This window comes from Rattus rattus, chromosome 14, assembly GCF_011064425.1.
Source record: "Rattus rattus isolate New Zealand chromosome 14, Rrattus_CSIRO_v1, whole genome shotgun sequence".
Classification (NCBI taxonomy): Eukaryota; Metazoa; Chordata; class Mammalia; order Rodentia; family Muridae; genus Rattus; species Rattus rattus.
This window is the reverse complement of record NC_046167.1, coordinates 26435573-26455124: the sequence shown is the minus strand read 5'-3', so window position 1 is coordinate 26455124 and position 19552 is coordinate 26435573. Positions and strand designations below refer to the sequence as shown.

The 19552-nt window shown below is 39.4% G+C and overlaps 1 protein-coding gene across 1 annotated transcript in view; it reads right to left on the bottom strand.

Moving 5' to 3' along the window:
• Window positions 1-19552, bottom strand: part of LOC116883975 (ankyrin repeat domain-containing protein 26-like) — a 199246-nt gene that overhangs the window by 39386 nt on the left and 140308 nt on the right. The window contains exon 34 of the mRNA XM_032885209.1: window positions 1742-2032. Within this exon, the coding sequence (XP_032741100.1) occupies window positions 1742-2032 (291 nt within the window). The remainder of the gene's footprint in view (window positions 1-1741; window positions 2033-19552) is intronic.

Sequence of the window (19552 nt, the reverse complement as noted above, 5' to 3'; positions counted from 1 at the left end):
TGGAGTTATCTGTGGGAGGTAGATTCTAACAGCATGGAGGTTAGGCAGTTAGTTGCCCAGCTATTGTGCAGCTTAAGGCATATTAAAATGTAAAGGCTGTGTGTGTGTCATTCCGGAACATAAATGGTTTAAAGTGGGAAGAAACCCCACAACAAGATTCATTAATATATTTGTACTACATTACCACACAGTCAGGATATGGAATTTGAAAAGGTGACATCTTGTAGCAGGCGAGATTCTCAGTGGAGGAATAAGGACATCAACCCACCCACAGACCTTTCGACTCAATATTTGTCTTGTCTAAAAAGAACTGCAGGGACAAAGGATGAAACAAAAACTAAGGGAATGACCCAAATTGAGATTCATCCCATGTGCAAGCATCTATGCCTGACACTATTAATGATACTCTGTTCTGCTTGCAGACAGGAGCCTAGCATAACTGTCTTCTGGGAGGTTCCACCCACCAGTTGACTGAAATAAAAGCAGACAGCCACAGCCAAACATTGGAAAGAAGTTCCAGGGCTCTTATGGAAAGTTGGGGGAAGAATTGAGGGTCCTGAAGGGGATAGGAACTCCACAGAAAAACTATCAAACTCAACTAACCTGGACCCTTCAGAGCTCTCAGAGACTGAGTCATCAACAAAAGAGCATACATGGGCTGGTCTAAGGCCCCTGGGACATATGCATCACACATGCAGTTCAGTCTCCAATGGGTCACCTAACAACTAACACAGCGGGCATTCCTAAAGTGTTGTCTGTCCGTGAAATCCATTCTACAAAAGGGCGGCCTTGCCTAACCTCAGTGGGAGAGGATGCACCTAACCTTCCAGAGACTCGAAATGCCCAGATAAGGGGATACCCACAGGGCCCCACTCTCCCAGAGGAAAACAAGAGGGGAGATTAGGGGATGGATTCTGTTAGGGGCACCTGGAGGAGCAGAACTTGGGATATAAATGTATTAGTAAGACACTCTGAAAAAAATGATTAAATACAAACATGATAAATGTTTAAAAAGTAACATTTATCTTCAATATCAAATACAGCAGTTCTCTCTGTCCTCTCTCTCTCTCTCTCTCTCTCTCTCTCTCTCTCTCTCTCTCTCTCTCTCTCTCTCTCTGTGTGTGTGTGTGTGTGTGTGTGTGTGTGTCTCCTCCCCCCTCTCTCTGTATGTGTGTTGAAACAGGCTTTCCCTTTGTGAGAAAGAGAAATTAGTTGAAGGCTGTCCTATAACTATTTCTGTACACCAAGTTTGCCTCAAACTCACAGAGATCTGCATGCTTGTGACTCCTGAGTGCTGGGATAAAAGGTAAGCACCACCACTGGCATCTAAGAATTATTGTTAAAATAAAAAGTATATTCTACAGATGAAGCCTAAGGTCTTGTACATCCTAAGAAACTACTTGACCATGAAAGTAATCATATTAATGCAGAAGTTTCTACTAAATAATGAACTTTATGAACAATGTAATAATATAATAATTTCTATGTACAATTTAATTTTTCTCCAAGTAGTTATGCTTTGCTAATTAATCCTAAAAGTCAGGTGATTCTTTAAAACATTTTCTTAAGAGGTTTGTCTACTTAATAGTATAAACTAATATATAACTAAAGAAGTAGATGATTTATTTTGAAAAGTCTATAAAACAAATTGCTATAAAGGAAGAAAAAAATTTCACGAAAAATATACACTGAAAATACAGCTTTCAGTGAGAAAAGCACACTGAAAGATAACTATATTAACCTTTGAAAACCTAGAAATTCCGTCCAAAACTTCCATTAGTTGCAGTCTGGATTGTTCTTCAATCTCTTGCTTTAACGTTTCTGCCTCTCTGCGCTCTATCATATTCTTTTGCATGTGAGTTTCAAGGGATAAGAATTCCTGGTTGAGCATCTCCTGTCTGTCTTCAAGCATTTTGTGTTTCTCCTGGATAGCTGTCATAGCTTCAGCCTTCTGATGTAGAAGCTGGTTTTCGTTTTTAAGTTGCTCACAGTAAAATAACACTTCGTTTAGCTTTTCTGTGGCAAGATCAATCTGCATCAAGAAATTAATATTGTTTATAAAGAAGTTGGCAGGAAATCAATTTAAGACTTAAAACATAATCAGGAGAGAAAGTGAACTGCGTAGGTGTAGAAGGCACTTGTCTCCAAACCCGGAACTGAAGATTGATCCCCAGAGCCTACATGGTGGGAAGGAGGGAACTGACTCCCACAAGTTATCCTCTCCTTTCACATGCAAACCTTCATACACGCATGCCATAACATGTGTGTGCAAACCTGTACACACTGAGAAATTAATGAATCCACTTATCTTTTGAAAATAGGCCATGATATAACACAGTCTATCAAACACTATGACACTGAACTATGCCCAGCTTCATTTTCTTCTCCTAAGCAAAATAAATATCCTTTGAATATGAAGAATTTGAGAACATGTCTTCTGTTTTCTGATATACTTAATATAGCTTAATTTTATTTCTAGTTCATTTGTTTGCAAAGGCAGTAACTTGACCACAATTTTCCATATCATACAAAATGACTTTTAATATTAGAAATTCAGTCTACTGCTTGGACTGTCTTTGACATATTTCCTCAACTTCCTGGTTTTCAAAGTTTCTACCTTAGACTATGTCTTCTTCAGGTAAGTTGAAAAAATTCATTCTGTGATCCTTGCGTTGCCCTATTAAGTGTATTATGCTTCCATATTTGTTGACTAAAAGATGGTTAATACAGAAAACTCATTTAAGAGAATGGGGAATCTATAGCTTGACAATTGTGATTTAAGTTTGGTTCAAGTGCATATAATCAGGTTTAATTTATTGCTGTTTAAAAGGGTCTCAGTATGCAACTTTGACTGGCTGGAACTTGACATGCAGACCAAGCTGGCCTCAAGCTCACAAACATCCCACTGCATTTGCTTCCTTAGTGCTAGAATCAAAGCCATATGTTACCATCCCATAGTCTGGGCATTAAGTCACAGCCAAGTGTACAGACAGAAGTAAATGTACAGCATATATATGTGAATAGAAAAAAATAAAATTTCAATGACTTCTGGCTATAACATTTTTACAATTCTTTGTCACATGGCTAAAATAATTGAAAGAATTTTTAATCTGAAACCAATTAAAACATACCTTGTGTCTCAGTACATTAATCTCCTCTGTTTCAGATTGATTAGTATTTAAATCTTCAGGACAAGTAGACTTTGTATTTTCTTGTTCATTTAAGTTCTTTTGTCTCATTTTAAAAATGTTCTTTACCCTGGGTGGGGGGAATGATCAGAGAAAGTAAGTTTTTTAAATTTATTTTAAAGATAGGGCTTCATCTTGCACATGCTGTCTTCAAGCTAGCTATGTGGCTGCAGACAACAATGGACTCTAGTTCTTCTTGCCTCGGCCTCCCAAGAGCTAGGATTACAGGCATATATCACCACACCAGCTCCTAAATTTAATTATTTAATCATTTTATAACAGGGGATGGATATATTACATAAAGGAAGCACACATGTAAATTTTTCAAACCTTCAAATCATGGGGACACATGCTTCTTTGGTTTATTTTTTGTATTTAAGAAACAGAAAAAAAGATGAAGATTGGTGGTTAGGGAAGGTAAGATCTGGGAGGAGTTGGTTGAGGGAAAAGAATGTGAACAAAATACACTGTGTGAAATTCTTATATTAGTTGGTTGTTTTGACCTTTATTTTTATTTTATTGATAGAAAGGGAAAAATCCATCTAACTGTTGTCTACATAAAACATATCATCGTTGAAAGACAGATACTACTGTAGAGTAAGATGTTGAAGACAGTATTCCATTCATATAGTACCAAGATACAAGCAGGAGTTGCTACCCTAATATCTCATAAAATAGACTTCAAGCAAAAAATTAACAAGAAGAGATAAAGAGAGAAAAAGCACTGGCTGGATCAATAACACAAGCACAGTTAGTTTTGTGATTAAATTAGGGAAAGAAGTCAAACTATTGCTTTGGGAAAATGACATGATGCTATATACATAAGAGATTACAACAATTCCATTGGTTATATAACTTCTACAAATAATAAAAAATTCAGAAATGTGCAGGATACAGAATAAGCTTGCACAAATCAATAGCTTCTCTATACACCAACAACATATGAAGAAAGAGATCCTGGCTACATTCTCATTCACAGTAGCCTCAAAGAGAATGAAATGTCTCAGAGTAAGTCAAACCAGGTAGGACATTTACAATTAAGTCCTTAAAACTCTGAAGATAAACAGAAAAGACTCTTGGAAATGGCAAGACATCTCGTAGTCATGAATTTGTAGAATTAATATTGTGAAAATTACTCTTTTACCAAAATCTATTTAAGAATTCAACACAGTCCTCATCACAATACTCATCTCCTTTACAAAAAGAGAAAATGAAAATCATATGGTGCCAAAAAGAATCCAGATAGCCAAAACAATTGAGCAAAAATCACAATGCTGGAGAGCTTGCTTTCCAGATCCCAAGATAAATTACCAAGCCATAGTAATATAACTAATATGGTCCCCCCACAAAAATAGGCATGTGGAACAAATCTGAGAGTTGAACATATGTACATATAATGGAGGCACTTAATAATTGACAAAGATACAAACACCATAAATTGGAGAAAAGAAAGCATCTTCAACAAACGATGCTGGGAAAATGAATTGTCCACATGTAGAAGAATAAATTAGCCCTGTATCTAATGCAATGCAGAAGAATGAACTCCAAATGGATCAAAGACTTAAATGTTAAATGTGGAAAACATACAGTTTCTTACAGGATATAGGTTTAGGAGAAGGCTTTCTGCATGGGACTTTGAGAATATTGAGAGTCAGGGGAATAGGGGCTTGTTTTAAGATAATGTCTTATACCTAAAAAGGATTTATGTTGTACTCTCTAAGTCCAGAGACCATCACAGAAGAGAAAGACAGGATGTAGGAAGCAAGAGAAGGAGTTCTATTTACTGCCATCTTCTGGTCTCTTTAGTCCTTTCAAAAAGAATGAATAGGCACAAGACTGGCACAGTCAATGACCCTTCCCTTGTGAACTACTGGTCATGGGAAAGAAGGAGTCACTGTCTTCAGCTGTATATCCATGGATGAGTCCACTAGGCTACCAACCTACAGCTATAATTAAACTCAGTGAGTCACAAAACAAAACAAGAAAATGAGAATATAACGATGAAATTTATAAGAAGGAGTAGGGATTAACAGGAGATAGGAGGGAAATAACAGAGGTTTAACAATAATAAAAACCAAGTATATACATTTATGAAATTGTTCAAAACAATTATAGGCTGTTCAGCAGAGCACACAAGGCCAGCATGATCAGATCTGAAATGAGACCTAGGCTGTGCCAACCTTACTCAGAGGCAGCAGCTGGTGAACATATCAATAGTGATTCAAACTCCTGGGGATGAGAGATGATGCCCAGCTCCAAATGGGACAGTTACAGAAACAATATGCAAAAGCACAGCCACGGCTCAGACTTCATCACAGAGAGGAGTCAGAAGGGAGGCCAGAGCAGAGGGTGGGGAAGAGTACTGTGAAATGTTCTCTTCAGGACATGGCTATCACACTCATGAATTCCCAGTAGCCACATAAAACCTACACACAAAAACACCAGCCAAAATTTCAGCACCAATTTGGTAGATGGTCTCCAGGCCCCAACTCTTACTGAATTTTTATTGGAAGGTGATAATTGCTGGAGTAAGAGAAACTTTTCTTTCTTACTTGCTTTTATTTATTTATTTATTTATTTATTTATTTATTTATTTATTTATTTATTATTTTCAGAGTAGGACCACTGCTAGAATTTCTATGCTTGACAGTTTGCACATGCACTGAGAGCTAAGTCTGTGCTTTGGATCCCCACCCACTCATCTGACAACTAGAGGCAGTTTGGCCCCCAGGAGTTCTGACACATCCAGGATCACAGGTGAAGTCCCAAACCCTGTCACAATACCTAGCCTAACTGGGACCCTTCTGGGACTCAGGGGATGTACGAACCCCTGCCCAGCCAGAGGTTTCCTTCTGGATTGTGCACCTGCACTTGGGAGCTGAGGCTGTGCTCTGGCCTCCCCCAACCCACACACACCTAGAGATAACTTGACCCCCAGGAATTCTGACACACCCGGGATCACAGGCTCCCAGGAGGGATAGACTCCATTTAGAGACAGCAAGGACAGTTAACCAAAGAGATAACCTGATGGTGAGAGGCAGGCTCAAGAACATAAGCAACAGAAACCAGTGCTACTTGTCTCCCACCATTGCAAGCCCTGGATACTGCAACATACCTGAAAAGCAAGATTCAAAGATCTAAACTCTCACCATGAAGATGATAGAGGACTTATAAAGGAAATAAATAACTCCCTTAAAGAAATACAAGAAAGCCCCTTCCAGCCAGCACCTTTGGCTAAGGCAGACTGCCATCAAGTCAGCTCGTCTGAAAACAACACAGACTGCAGGCATCCCAGGAGATTACTGCACATAAAGGACCCCCCCCCCGAAGTCCCACAGCTATTACTGGGAGTCCAGTAGACTCAGAACCCATCATTGCCCCAAACCCTGAATTCCACTCCTCTTTCTGAAAGCACATTCTGCTAGGGCAGACTGCCAGCTAGTCTAGTCCCCTTAAGACACCATAGCTTACAGGCATCCCAGGAGATATATACACTACACACAGGGTAACTGGGCAACTAATACCACAGCCTGAGGCACCCCAGCAGAACCACTGCACACAGGGCAACTGATACCAAAGCTTTGAAAGCATCCAAGGATGTCCCCTGCACATAGGGCAACTGACACCACAACCTGAAGGAATCTGAGGAATTTTGGTAAACATGAGGAAACTAATCACAGGCTTGTCTGCTTCCCAGAAGACACCACAGCTTGGGTTGAAGACCACCCTGGAGTTCTGCCAAAAACAGGGAAACAGAAACCAGAATCCATAGAAGCTGGTGAACAGCTTCACACAAGAAAACAGCTTGAAAGCCACCTAGGAGATCTGCTCTAGCCAGGCAACAGATCAGCAGCTTCTCTGCCCCTCTGAAGACCCCACAGGAGGTCTGCTATAGGCAGGGTCACAGGTCACAAGGAGACCTGAAGCAACCCAGGGACAAAAGAGGCAGGCTCCAGTATAAACACCTAGACCAGCAAACACCAGGGGAAAACAGATGGTGAGAGGTAAACACAAGACTATAAGCAACAGAAGCCGGTATATTCTGGCATCATCAGAAAACTCTTTTTTCCCACCACTGCAAGCCCTGAACACACAAATACATAGGAGAACGAAGATTCCAAGATAAAAGGACCTGAAAACATCTTCAAGAAGATCATAGAAGAAAACTTCCCTAACCTAAAGAAAGAGATGGCCCTAAATGTATAGGAAGCCTATAGAACACCAAGTAAATGGGACCAGAAAAGAAAATTCTCTCATCACATAATAATCAACACACTAAATGCACAGAAGAAAGAAAGAATACTAAAGGCTGCAAAGGAAAAGGGCCCAGGTATAACACATAAAGGCAGATCTATTAGAATTACACCAAACTTTTCAACAGAGACATTAAAAACCAGAAGAAGCTGATCAGAGGTCATGAAGTCTCTAAGAGAATACAAATGCCAGCCCACGCTACTATCCCTAGTAAAACTCTCAATCAACATAGATGAAGAAACCAAAATATTCCAGGACAAAAACCAAATTCAAACAATATCTATCAAGCAAACCAACCCTACAGAGGATTCTAGAAGGAAAACTCTAGTAGAAGGGTATTTAAAGCAAAGAAAAGACAAGTATCTCACAGCAAAGCCAAAAGGAGAGAACCACATGCACATAACAAACATAACAGGAACTAACAATCATCTGGCTTTAATATCACTTAATATTAATGAACTCAACTCACCTGTATAAAGACATAAGCTAACAGACTGGATAAGTATAAAGGATCCAGCATTTTACTGCATACAAAAAAACACAACCCAACAACAAAGATGGACACTACCTCTGGTAAAATGATAAAAAAAAAAGGTTTTCCAAGCAAAGGGTCCCAAGAAACAAGCTGGATTGCCATCCTAATATCCAATAAAATAGACTTCCAACCAAAAGTTATCGAGATGTAAGACACTTCATATTCATCAAAATAAAAAATCCACCAAGAGAAAGTATCGATTCTGAACATCTATGTCCAAAATGTCCCATATTCATAAAATAAAGTTTACTAAAGCTCAAAGCACACATTGAACCCCACATAATAATAGTGGAAAACTTCAATACCCTACTCTCACTAATGGACAGGTCATTGAAACTGAAACTAAACAAAAATACAATGAAATTAATAGAGATTATGAACCAAATGGATTTAATACATCTACAGGACATTACACCATAAAACAAAAGAATACACTTTCTTCTCAGAACCTTATAGTACCTTCTCCAAAACTGACCATATATTTGGTCACAAAACAATTCTTGATCCTTATGAGAAGATTGAAATAATCCCATACAACTTATCAGATCACTATTGTTCTTCAATTACAGAACAGAAAGCCCACATTCCCATGGAAACTAAACAGCTGTCTACTCAATGATAACTTGGACAGGGAAGAAAGAAAGAAAGAAATTAAAGACTTCCTGGAATTTAATTAAAATGATGACACAACATACCCAAACTTAAGGGACACAATGAAAGTAGTGCTAAGAGGAAAACTCATAGCACTAAGTACCCTGGTAAAGAAATAGGAGAGATCTTACACTAGCAACTTAAAAGCACACCTGAGAGCTGTAGAACAAGAAACAAACACACCCAAGATGAGTGGAAGGCAGGAAATAGTCAAACTTAGGGCTGAAATCAACCAAATAGAAAATAAGGGACCAATACAAAGAATCAAGAAAACCAAACCTGGTTCTTTGAGAAAAATAACAAAATAGTTAAAGCCCCAGCCAAATTAACAAAATCAGAAATGAAAGTAGAGACATAATAACAGAAAGTGAGGAAATTAAAAAAAAATCATCAGATACTACTACAAAAGCCTATACTCAACAAAACTGGAAAATCTAGATGAAATGGATGGTTTTCTAAATAGATACCACATAACAAAGTTAAATCAAGATCAGATAAACTATCTAAGCTGTCCCATATCCCCTAGGGAAGTAGAAACATCATTAAAAACTTCCCAACCAAAAAAAAAAAAAAGACCAAGGCCAGATTGCTTTAGTGCAGAATACTACCACCATCAAAGAAGACCAAATGTCAATATTCCCCAAAATATTCCATTAAATAGAAACAGAAGAAACACTATCTAATTCATTCTATGAAACCACAATTACTCTGATACTTAAACTACACAAGGATACACAAAAATGAGAACTTCAAACCAAATTAGCTTAGGAATATCAATGCAAAAGTACTAAATAAGATTCTTGCAAACTGAATCCAAGAAAGCATCCAAACAATCCTTCACCACAATCAAGTAGGCATCATCCCAGGGATGAAAGGTTGGTTCAGTATATGAAAATTCATTAATGTAATCCACTACATAAACAAATTCAAAGAAAAAATATCTCTTTAGAAGCTAAAAAATAATTTGACAAAATACAACACCACTTCATGATAATAGTATTGGACAGATCAGGAATTCAAGATTCATACCTAAACATAATAAAAGCAATTTGCTGCAAATAGCCAATATTAAAATAAATGGAGAGATATTTGAAACAATCCCCCCAAAATCAAGGAAAGGATGCCCACTCACCCCATATCTATTCAATATAGTACCCCAAATTCTAGCTCAAACAATAAGACAAGAAAAACGGATCAAGGGGATACAAACTGGTAAAGAAGTAAAGGTATGACTATTTGTAGATGCTATGATACTATACATAAGCGACCCAAAAATTCATCCAGAGAACTTCTACAGCTGAAAAACAACTTCAGGCAAGTGTCTGGAGTAGAAGCCCTTGGTTCTGCCAAGGCTGGACCCCTCAGTGTAGGGGAATGTCAAAGTGGGGAGGTGGGGAGGGGTGGGTGGTTGGGTGGGGATCACCCTCAGAAAGGTGAGGGGATTGGATAGGGGGTTTATTGATGGGAAACTGGGAAAGGTGATAGCATTTGATATGTATACTGAAAAATATCCAATAAAAAAAGAAGCCAACCACCAAACACCCCAATCAAAAAAATTGGGTATAAAACTAAGCAGAGAATTTACAACAGAAGAATCTCCAATGGCTGAGAAGAACTTAAAGAAATGTTCAAAGTCCTTGGTCATCAGAGAAATGTAAATCAAAACGACCCTGATATTCCACCTTATACCATTCAGAATGGCTAAGACCAAAAACTCAGGGGACAACAAATGTTGGCAAAGATGTGGAGAAAGTAAAACACCCCTCCACTGCTGCTAGGATTGCAAACTGGTACAACTACTATGGAGATCAATCTGGAGATTCCTCAGATAATTAGAAATAGATCTACCTGAAGATCTAGCTATACCATTCCTGGGCACATACCCAAAAGATGTCTACCTTGCCACAGGGACACATGTTCCATTATGCTCATAGTGGCCTTGTTTGTGATATCCAGAAGCTGGCAGCAACCCAGATGTCCCATAACAGAAGAATGGGCACAGAAAATGTGGTTCATTTACATAATGGAATTCTACTCAGCTATCAGGAATGAGAACATCCTGAGTTTGGCAGGCAAATAGATGGAAAAAGAAAATATCATCCTGAGTGAGGCAACTCAGAGCCAAAAGGACTCACTAATAAGTGGATATTAGCCAGAAAAATACAGAATACCCAGCATACAGTCCATAGAACTCCCAAAATTTAACAAGCCTAAGGACCCAATGGAAGATGCCTCAATCCCACTTGGGAGAAGAAAGCAATCACAGGAGGAGGATGGGAGGGATATACCTGGGTGGGAAATAAAACAGGGAGGTGAAGAGGGAAACAAGATCAGGTATCGGGTTGGGGAATAGGACTGAACCCCTGAGGACCAGCAAAAAAGATGAAAACAGACAACCTCAGGTGATAGTAAGTAGGGGACCTTCCAAAATATACCAGCGACCTGGGGGTTGAGGGACTCTTAGGATTCAACAGGAGGGAGATTAAATGAAGTGTCCTACAGTTGCAAGTGGGAATTTGTAGATACCACCTGCAGCAGAAAGGCAGGGCATCAAGTGAAGCATGGAGTTGCCATCCCATAGTCAAAAATGGTGACCCAGTTTGAAAGAACTTCTGGGACAAAAATGGAGAAGAGCCTGAGGCAGAGGAGGGCCATAGACAGACCCAAAGTGGGATCCAGCTCAAGGGGATGCCCCATAGCTTGACACTATTACTGAGGCTATGGAGTGTCCACAAAAAGGGGCCTATTGTGACTGCTCCCCTGAAAGACCTAACAAACAATTGAAGGGTCAGATGCAGATATTTACCCCCAACCAATGGCTAGAAGCTGTTAACCCTTGTGGTTGAATTAGAAAAAAGCTGAAAGAAGTTGAGGATGGCGACCCTGTAGGAGGGCGACCCTGTAGGAGGGCCAGCAATCTCAATTAACCTGGATGCTCAAGATCTCTCAGATACTGGACCACTAACCAGGCAGCACATACTAGCAAATATGAGGCCCCCAACACATATACAGAAAAGGACTACCAGGCCTGGTTCAGTCAGTGAAGATACACCTAACCCTCAAGAGAGCAGAGGCCCCAGAAAGTGAGGAGGTCTATTGGGGTGGGACATGGGGGTTGGAGACATCCTCATGGAGATGGGGGGAAGGTATGTGAGGTGGAACAGACAGAGGGTGAACTGGGGGGGGCGGAATCTGGGGTGCAAAAATGATTAAATAAATTTTAAAAAATAAACAAAATATAGGAGTGCACGTAAACATGTAGAAGGCCTTAAAGGGGAAACACATAAATCTGTCAGAGAAATACAAGAAAACACAATCAAATGGGTGAATGAATTGAACAAAACCATCCAGGATCTAAAAATGAAAATAGAAACATTAAATAAAACACAAAGGGAGACAACCCTGAAGTCACAGATGCAAGCATCACCAACAAAATAAAAGACATAAAAGAGAAACTCTTAGTTGTAGAAGATAAAATAGAAGACCTTGACACATCTGTTAGAGAAAACACAAAAAGCATAAAACTCCAAGCTCAAAATATTCGAGAAATCCAGGACACAATAAAAATACCAAACCTGGTATAGGGCCTCTGGGAACAGGATGATAGGGGCATTCAACCTGTGGTCCAGACACATCCTGGATCTGAAGGGACCTGGTCAAACAGCTCCCTGCACCCAAATCCCGTGGGAGGGAGAGCTAGACCTTTAGAGGGGCAGACATGCCTGGGAAGCCACAGGAGACTACTCTCCGCCCACATTTCTGACTCTAGAGGAAAATGGCTACCACCATCTGGGCCCCCTGTGCATAGGGTCCCGAGCAAAGGCGGGGCAGGCCCTTCTGGTTGCTGCCCTCACAGAGAGCTGAAACCCGGCTCTGAGAAGGGACTCCAGGCTCGAGAACAGAGGTAAGACCAACTTTTCTGCTCCAAGTGACCTGCCTGGTGGACTCAGGACTCACAAAGGCAAAATTCCTCCAGGACCGGGCACTTCTGGTTTCTAGATGGGGCCCAAACCTTGCTGATCTTGGCTCACAGCAACCTGCTCCCAAACCCCATGGGAGAGAGAGCTCACCACCCAGACAGGTGGGCGATCCTGAGACTGCAGGGCAGGAGAGACCGCCAGTACTGCCCACCCCTGCCCACATCCCTGGCCCAAGAGGAAACTGGAAGATAGGAGCAGTCAAGCTGCAGGAACCCTGTGATCCAACTGAACTGACACAGTCAAACAGCTCCCTGCACCCAAATCCGGTATGGGGGAAAGTTAGACCTTCAGAGGGACACTCCTGGGAAACCAGAGGAGACTACTCTCTGCCCACATTCCTGATGCAAGAGGAAAATGCCTTGTGCCATCTGTGCCCCCTGTGCACAGGAACATGGAAGTGGGGCAGGCCCTTCTGGTTCCTGCCCACAGGGACAGCTGAAAGCCAGTAGACAGGAATGACTTCACGCCTGAGAATAGAACACTCTGTTCCCATAACTGGCTGAAAGAAAACAGGAAAACAAGTCTACAGCACTCCTGATACACAGGCTGACAAGATGGTCAAGCCACTGTCAGAAACAGCATGACAAGTTAACACCAGAGAAAACCTGATGGCAAGAGGAAAGCGCAGGAACCCAAGTGACAGAAACCAAGACTACATGGCATCATCAGAGCCCAATTCTCCCACCAAAGGAAACACTGAATATCCAAACACACCAGAAAAAGCAAGATCTAGATTTAAAATCACATTTTAACATGAGGATGGAGGAATTTAAGAAGGTCATAAATAACTCCCTTAAGGAAATATAGGACAACACAAATAAACAATTAGAAGCCCTTAAAGAGGAAACACAAAAATCCCTTAAAGAACTACTGGAAAAAACAATAAAACAGGAGAAGGAAATGAACAAAACCATCCAGGAGTTAAAAATGGAAATAGAAACAATAAAGAAAGCACAAAGGGAGATAACCCTGGAGATAGAAAACCTAGGGAAGAGATCAGGAGTCTCAGATGCGAGCATCAACAAGACATAGAAGAGAGAATCTCAGGAGCAGAAGATTCCATAGAAAATATCGACACAACTGTCAAAGATAATGTAAAACGGAAAAAACTACCAGCCCAAAACATACAAGAAATCCAGGACACAATGAGAAGATCAAACCTAAGGATAATAGGTATAGAAGAGAGTGAAGATTCTCAGCCCAAAAGACCAGTAAATATCTTCAACAAAATCATAGAAGAAAACTTCCCTAACCTTAAGAAAGATGCCCATAAACATACAAGAAGCCTACAGAACTCCAAAGGGATTGGACCAGAAAAGAAACTCCTCCCATCACATAATAGTCAAAACACCAAATGCACAAAACAAAAAAGAATATTAAAAGCAGTAAGGGAAAAAGGTCAAGTGACATATAAAGGCAGACCTATCAGAATTACACCAGACTTCTCACCAGAGACTATGAAAGTCAGAAGATCCTGGACAGATGTCATACAGACCCAAAGGGAACACAAATGCCAGTCCAGGTTACTGTATCCAGCAAAACTCTCAATTAACATAGATGGAGGAACCAAGATATTTCATGACAAAACCAAATTTACACAATATCGTTCTACAAATACAGCCCTACAAAAGATAATAAATGGTAAAGCCCAACAGAAGGAGGCAAGCTACACCCTAGAAAAAGCAAGAAACTAATCTTTTTGCAACAAAACAAAGAGAAGAGAAGCACACCTCACCTCCAAATACGAAGATAACAGGAAGCAACAATCACTATTCCTTAATATCTCTCAATAGCAATGGGTTCAATTCCCCAATAAAAAGACACAGATTAACAAACTGGATACATAATGAGAACCCAGCATTTTGCTGCATGCAGGAAACACATCTCAGAGACAAAGACAGACACTACCTCAAAGTAAAAGGCTGGAAAACAACTTTCCAAGCAAATGGTCTGAAGAAGTAAGCTGGAGTAGCCATTCTACTATCGAATAAAATTGATTTTCAACCAAAAGTCATCAAAAAAGATAAGGAAGAACACTTAAAATTCCTCAAAGGAAAAATCCACCAAAATTAACTCTCAATGATCAATATCTATGCTCAAAATACAAGGGCACCAACATACATAAAAGAAACCTTACTAAAGCTCAAAGCACACATTGCACCTCACACAATAATAGTATGAAATTTCAACACCCCACTCTCACCAATGGACAGATCATGGAAACAGAAATTAAACAGAGACATAGACAGACTAACAGAAGTTATGAACCAAATGGACTTAACAGATATTTACAGAACATTCTATCCTAAAGCAAAAGGATATACCTTCTTCTCAGCTCCTCATGGTACTTTCTCCAAAAATTGACCATATAATCTGTCACAAAACAGGCCTCAGCAGATGAAGAAAGGTAGAAATAATCCCATGCGTCCTATCAGACCACCATGGGCTAAGGCTGGTCTTCAATAACAATCAGGCAAGAACGCCCACATATACATGGAAGTTGAACAATGCTCTACTAAATGATAACCTGGTCAAGGAAGAAATAAAGAAATTAAAGACTTCTTAGAATTTAATGAAAATGAAGGTACAACATACCCAAACTTATGGGACACAATGAAAGCTGTGCTAAGAGGAAAACTCATAACTCTGAGTGCCTGCAGAAAGAAACAGGAGAGAGCATATGTCAGCAGCTTGACAGCACACATAAAAGCTCTAGAACAAAAAGAAACAAATACACCCAGGAGGAGTAGAAGGCAAGAAATAATCAAATTCAGAGTTGAAATCAACCAAGTAGAAACAAAAAGGACTATACAAAGAATCAACAGAACCAAAAGCTGGTTCTTTGAGAAAATCAACAACATAGATAAACCCTTAGCCAGATTAACCAGAGGACACAGAGAGTGTGTCAAAATTACCAAAATCAGAAATGAAAAGGGAGACATAACAACAGAATCAGAGGATATTCCAAAAATTAATCAGATCTTACTACAAAAGCCTATATTCAACAAAACTTGAAAATCTAGAGGAAATGGCCAATTTCCTAGATAAATACCACATACCAAAGTTAAACCACAAACAGATAAACCATTTAAACAACCGCATAACCCCTTAAAGAAATAGAAGCAGTCGTTAAAAGTCTCTCAACCAAAAAGAGCCCAGGTCTAGATGGGTTCAGTGCAGAATTCTATCAGACCTTCATGGAAGTCCTCATGCCAATACTATCCAAACTATTCCACAAAATTGAAACAGACAGAATGCTATGGAAATCCTTCTATGAAGCCACAATTACTCTTATACCTAAACCACACAAAGACCCAACAAAGAAAGAGGACTTCAGACCAATTTCCCTTATGAATATTGACACAAAAATACTCAATAAAATTCTTGCAAACCGAATTCAAGAACACATCAATACAATCGTCCATCATGATCAAGTAGGATTCATCCCAGGTATGCAGGGATGGTTTAATATAAGGAAAACCATCAATGTAATCCACTATATAAACAAACTGAAAGATAAAAACCACATGATCATTTCATTAGATGCTGAGAATGCATTTGACAAAATTCAACACCCCTTCATGAAAAACATCCTGGAAAAAACAATAATTCAAGGTCCATATCTAAACATAGTAAAAGCCATATACAGCAAACCAGAAGCTAAGTTTCTGGGAGAAACTTGAAGTGATCCCATGAAAATCAGGGACTAGACAAGGCTTTTCACTCTCTCCCTACTTATTCAGTATAGTTCTCGAAGTCCTAGCCAGAGCAATCAGACAACAAAAGGAGATCAAAGGGATACAGATTGGAAAGGAAGAAGTCAAAAGATCACTATTTGCAGATGATATGATAGTATATTTAAGTGACCCAAAAGTTCCACCAGAGAACAACTAAACCTGATAAACACCTTCAGCAAAATTGCTAGGTATAAAATAAACTCAATTAAATCAGTGGCCTCCCTCTACCCAAAAGATAAACAAGCTGAGAAAGACATTAGGGAAACAGCACCATTTGTAATAGTCCCCAATAACATAAAATATCTCAGTGTGACTTTAACCAAACAAGTGAAAGATCTGTATGATGAGTACTTCAAGTCTCTGAAGAAAGAAATTGAAGATCTCAGAAGATTGAAAGATCTCCCATGCTCATGGATTGGCAGGATTAATATAGTAAAAATGACCATTTTACTAAAAGCAATCTACACATTCAATGCAATATCCATCAAAATTCCAATCTAATTCTTCATAGAGTTAGACAGAACAATTTGCAAATTCATCTGGAATAACAAAAAATCCAGGATAGCAAAAACTATCATCAACAATAAAAGGACTTCCAGGGGAATCTCTATCCCTGAACTCAAGCAGTATTACAGAGAAATAGTGATAAAAACTGCATGGTATTGTTACAGAGACAGGCAGATAGATCAGTGGAATAAAATTGAAAACCCAGAAAAGAACCCACACACCTATGGTCACTTGATTTTTGACAAAGCAGCCAAAACCATCCAATGGAAAAAAGATAGCATTTTTCAGCAAATGGTGCTAGTTTAACTGGAGGTCAGCATGTAGTTAACTGGAGGTCAGCAAGAATGCAGATTGATCCATGTTTATCACCCTGTACAAAGCTTAAGTCCAAGTGGATCAAGGACCTCCACATCAAACCAGATACATTTAAACTAATAAAAGAAAAAGTGGGGAAGAATCTCGAACACATCAGCACTGGAGAAAATTTCCTGAACAAAACACCAATGGCTTATGCTCTAAGATCGAGAATCGACAAATGGGATCTCATAAAGCTACAAAGTTTCTGTAAGGCAAAGGACACTGTCGTTAGGATAAAATGGCAACCAACAGATTGGGAAAAGATCTTTCCCAATCCTAAAATTGATAGAGGTCTTATATCCAAAATGTACAAAGAACTCATGAAGTTAGACTGCAGGGAGACAAATAACTCTATTAAAAATGGGGTTCAGAGCTAAACAAAGAATTCACAACTGAGGAATATCGAATGGCTAAGAAGCACCTAAAGAAATGTTCAACATCTTTAGTCATAAGGGAAATGCAAATAAAAACAACCCTGAGATTCTACCTCACACCAGTGAGAATGGCTAAAATCAAAAACTCAGGTGACAGCAAATGCTGGCGAGGATGTGGAGAAAGAGGAACACTCCTCCATTGTTGGTGGGATTGCAGACTGGTACAACCATTCTGGAAAACAGTCTGGAGGTACCTCAGAAAATTGAACATTGAACTACCTGAGGACCCAGCTATACCTCTCTTGGGCATATACCTAAAAGATACCCCAACATATAACAAAGACACGTGCTGCACTATGTTCATAGCAGCCTTATTTATAATAGCCAGAAGCTGGAAAGAGCCCAGATGCCCTTCAACAGAGGAATGGATACAGAAAATGTGGTACATCTACACAATGGAATATTACTCAGCTATCAAAAACAATGACTTGGGGTTGGGGATTTAGCTCAGCGGTAGAGCGCTTGCCTAGGAAGCGCAAGGCCCTGGGTTCGGTCCCCAGCTCCGAAAAAAAAAAAAAAAACAATGACTTTATGAAATTCATAGGCAAATGGATGGAAATAGAAAATACCGTCCTGAGTGAGGTAACCCAATCACAGGAAAACACACTTGGTATGCACCCATTGATAAGTGGCTATTATCCCAAATGCTTGAATTACCCTAGATGCACAGAACATATGAAACTCAAGAAGGATGAACAAAATGAGAATGCTTCACTCCTTCTTTAAAAGGGGAACAAGAATACCCTTGGCAGGGAATAGGGAGGCAAAGTTTAGAACCGAGGCAGAAGCAACACCCATTCAGAGCCTGCCCCACATGTGGCCCATACATATACAGCCACCAAACTAGATAAGATGGATGAAGCAAAGAAGTGCAGGACAACAGGAACCGGATGTAGATCTCTCCTGAGAGACACAGCCAGAATACAGCAAATACATAGGTGAATGCCATCATTAAACCACTGAACTGAGAACGGGACCCCTGTTGAAGGAATCAGAGAAAGGACTAAAAGAGCTTGAAGGGGCTTGAGACCCCATATGAACAACAATGCCAACCAACCAGAGCTTCCAGGGACTAAGCCACTACCCAAAGACTATACACGGACTCACCCTGGGCTCCAACCTCATAGGTAGCAATGAATAGCCTAGTAAGAGCACCAGTGGAAGGGGAAGCCCTTGGTCCTGCCAAGACTGAACCCCCAGTGAATGTGATTGTTGGGGAGAGGGTGGTAATGAGGGGAGGGTGGGGAGGGGAACACCCATAGAGAAAGGGAAGGGGAGGGGTTAGGGTGATGTTGGCCTGGAAACCGGGAAGGGAATAACAATTGAAATGTAAATAAGAAATACTCAAGTTAATAAAGATGGGAAAAAAAAAAAAAGAAACCAGCAAAGCGTGCTCAAAAATACGAGTTCAAAAATAAATATACTTTACATAGAATAATTTGTTTATGGAAATCCAGATATGCAATCAAATTTTTCATAGCTTTTGAGAAAGTTTCCACTTAATAAATGAGTGAATAGTTTGGAATATTAAAAATCTTACCTGGCTAGCTCTTTTACATGTTCTTTATTTTTCTTCCATTCCTTCTCCAATCTATTTTTCAGGGATTGATTTACCTTAGTATACTTCTTTAATTGTTTTTCATCTTTTTCAGACTTTGCATAAAAGAAAAATATTTTTAAAAATATAGATACCCTTTTTTATTTCTTAGAAATATTACTTTTAATGAGTTCATGGCAATATGTTTAGACAGGCTCACAAATTCCATTTTTGAGTATGATACAACTAATTACAAACTTCAAAATAATCACCATCCTCAAGACATCAAATTGATTAATGTTGTTCACCATTAACTTTTCCAAATGCTTATTTACAGACTTTGTTTGTAAAGATGTCTTCCCTATAATAAGT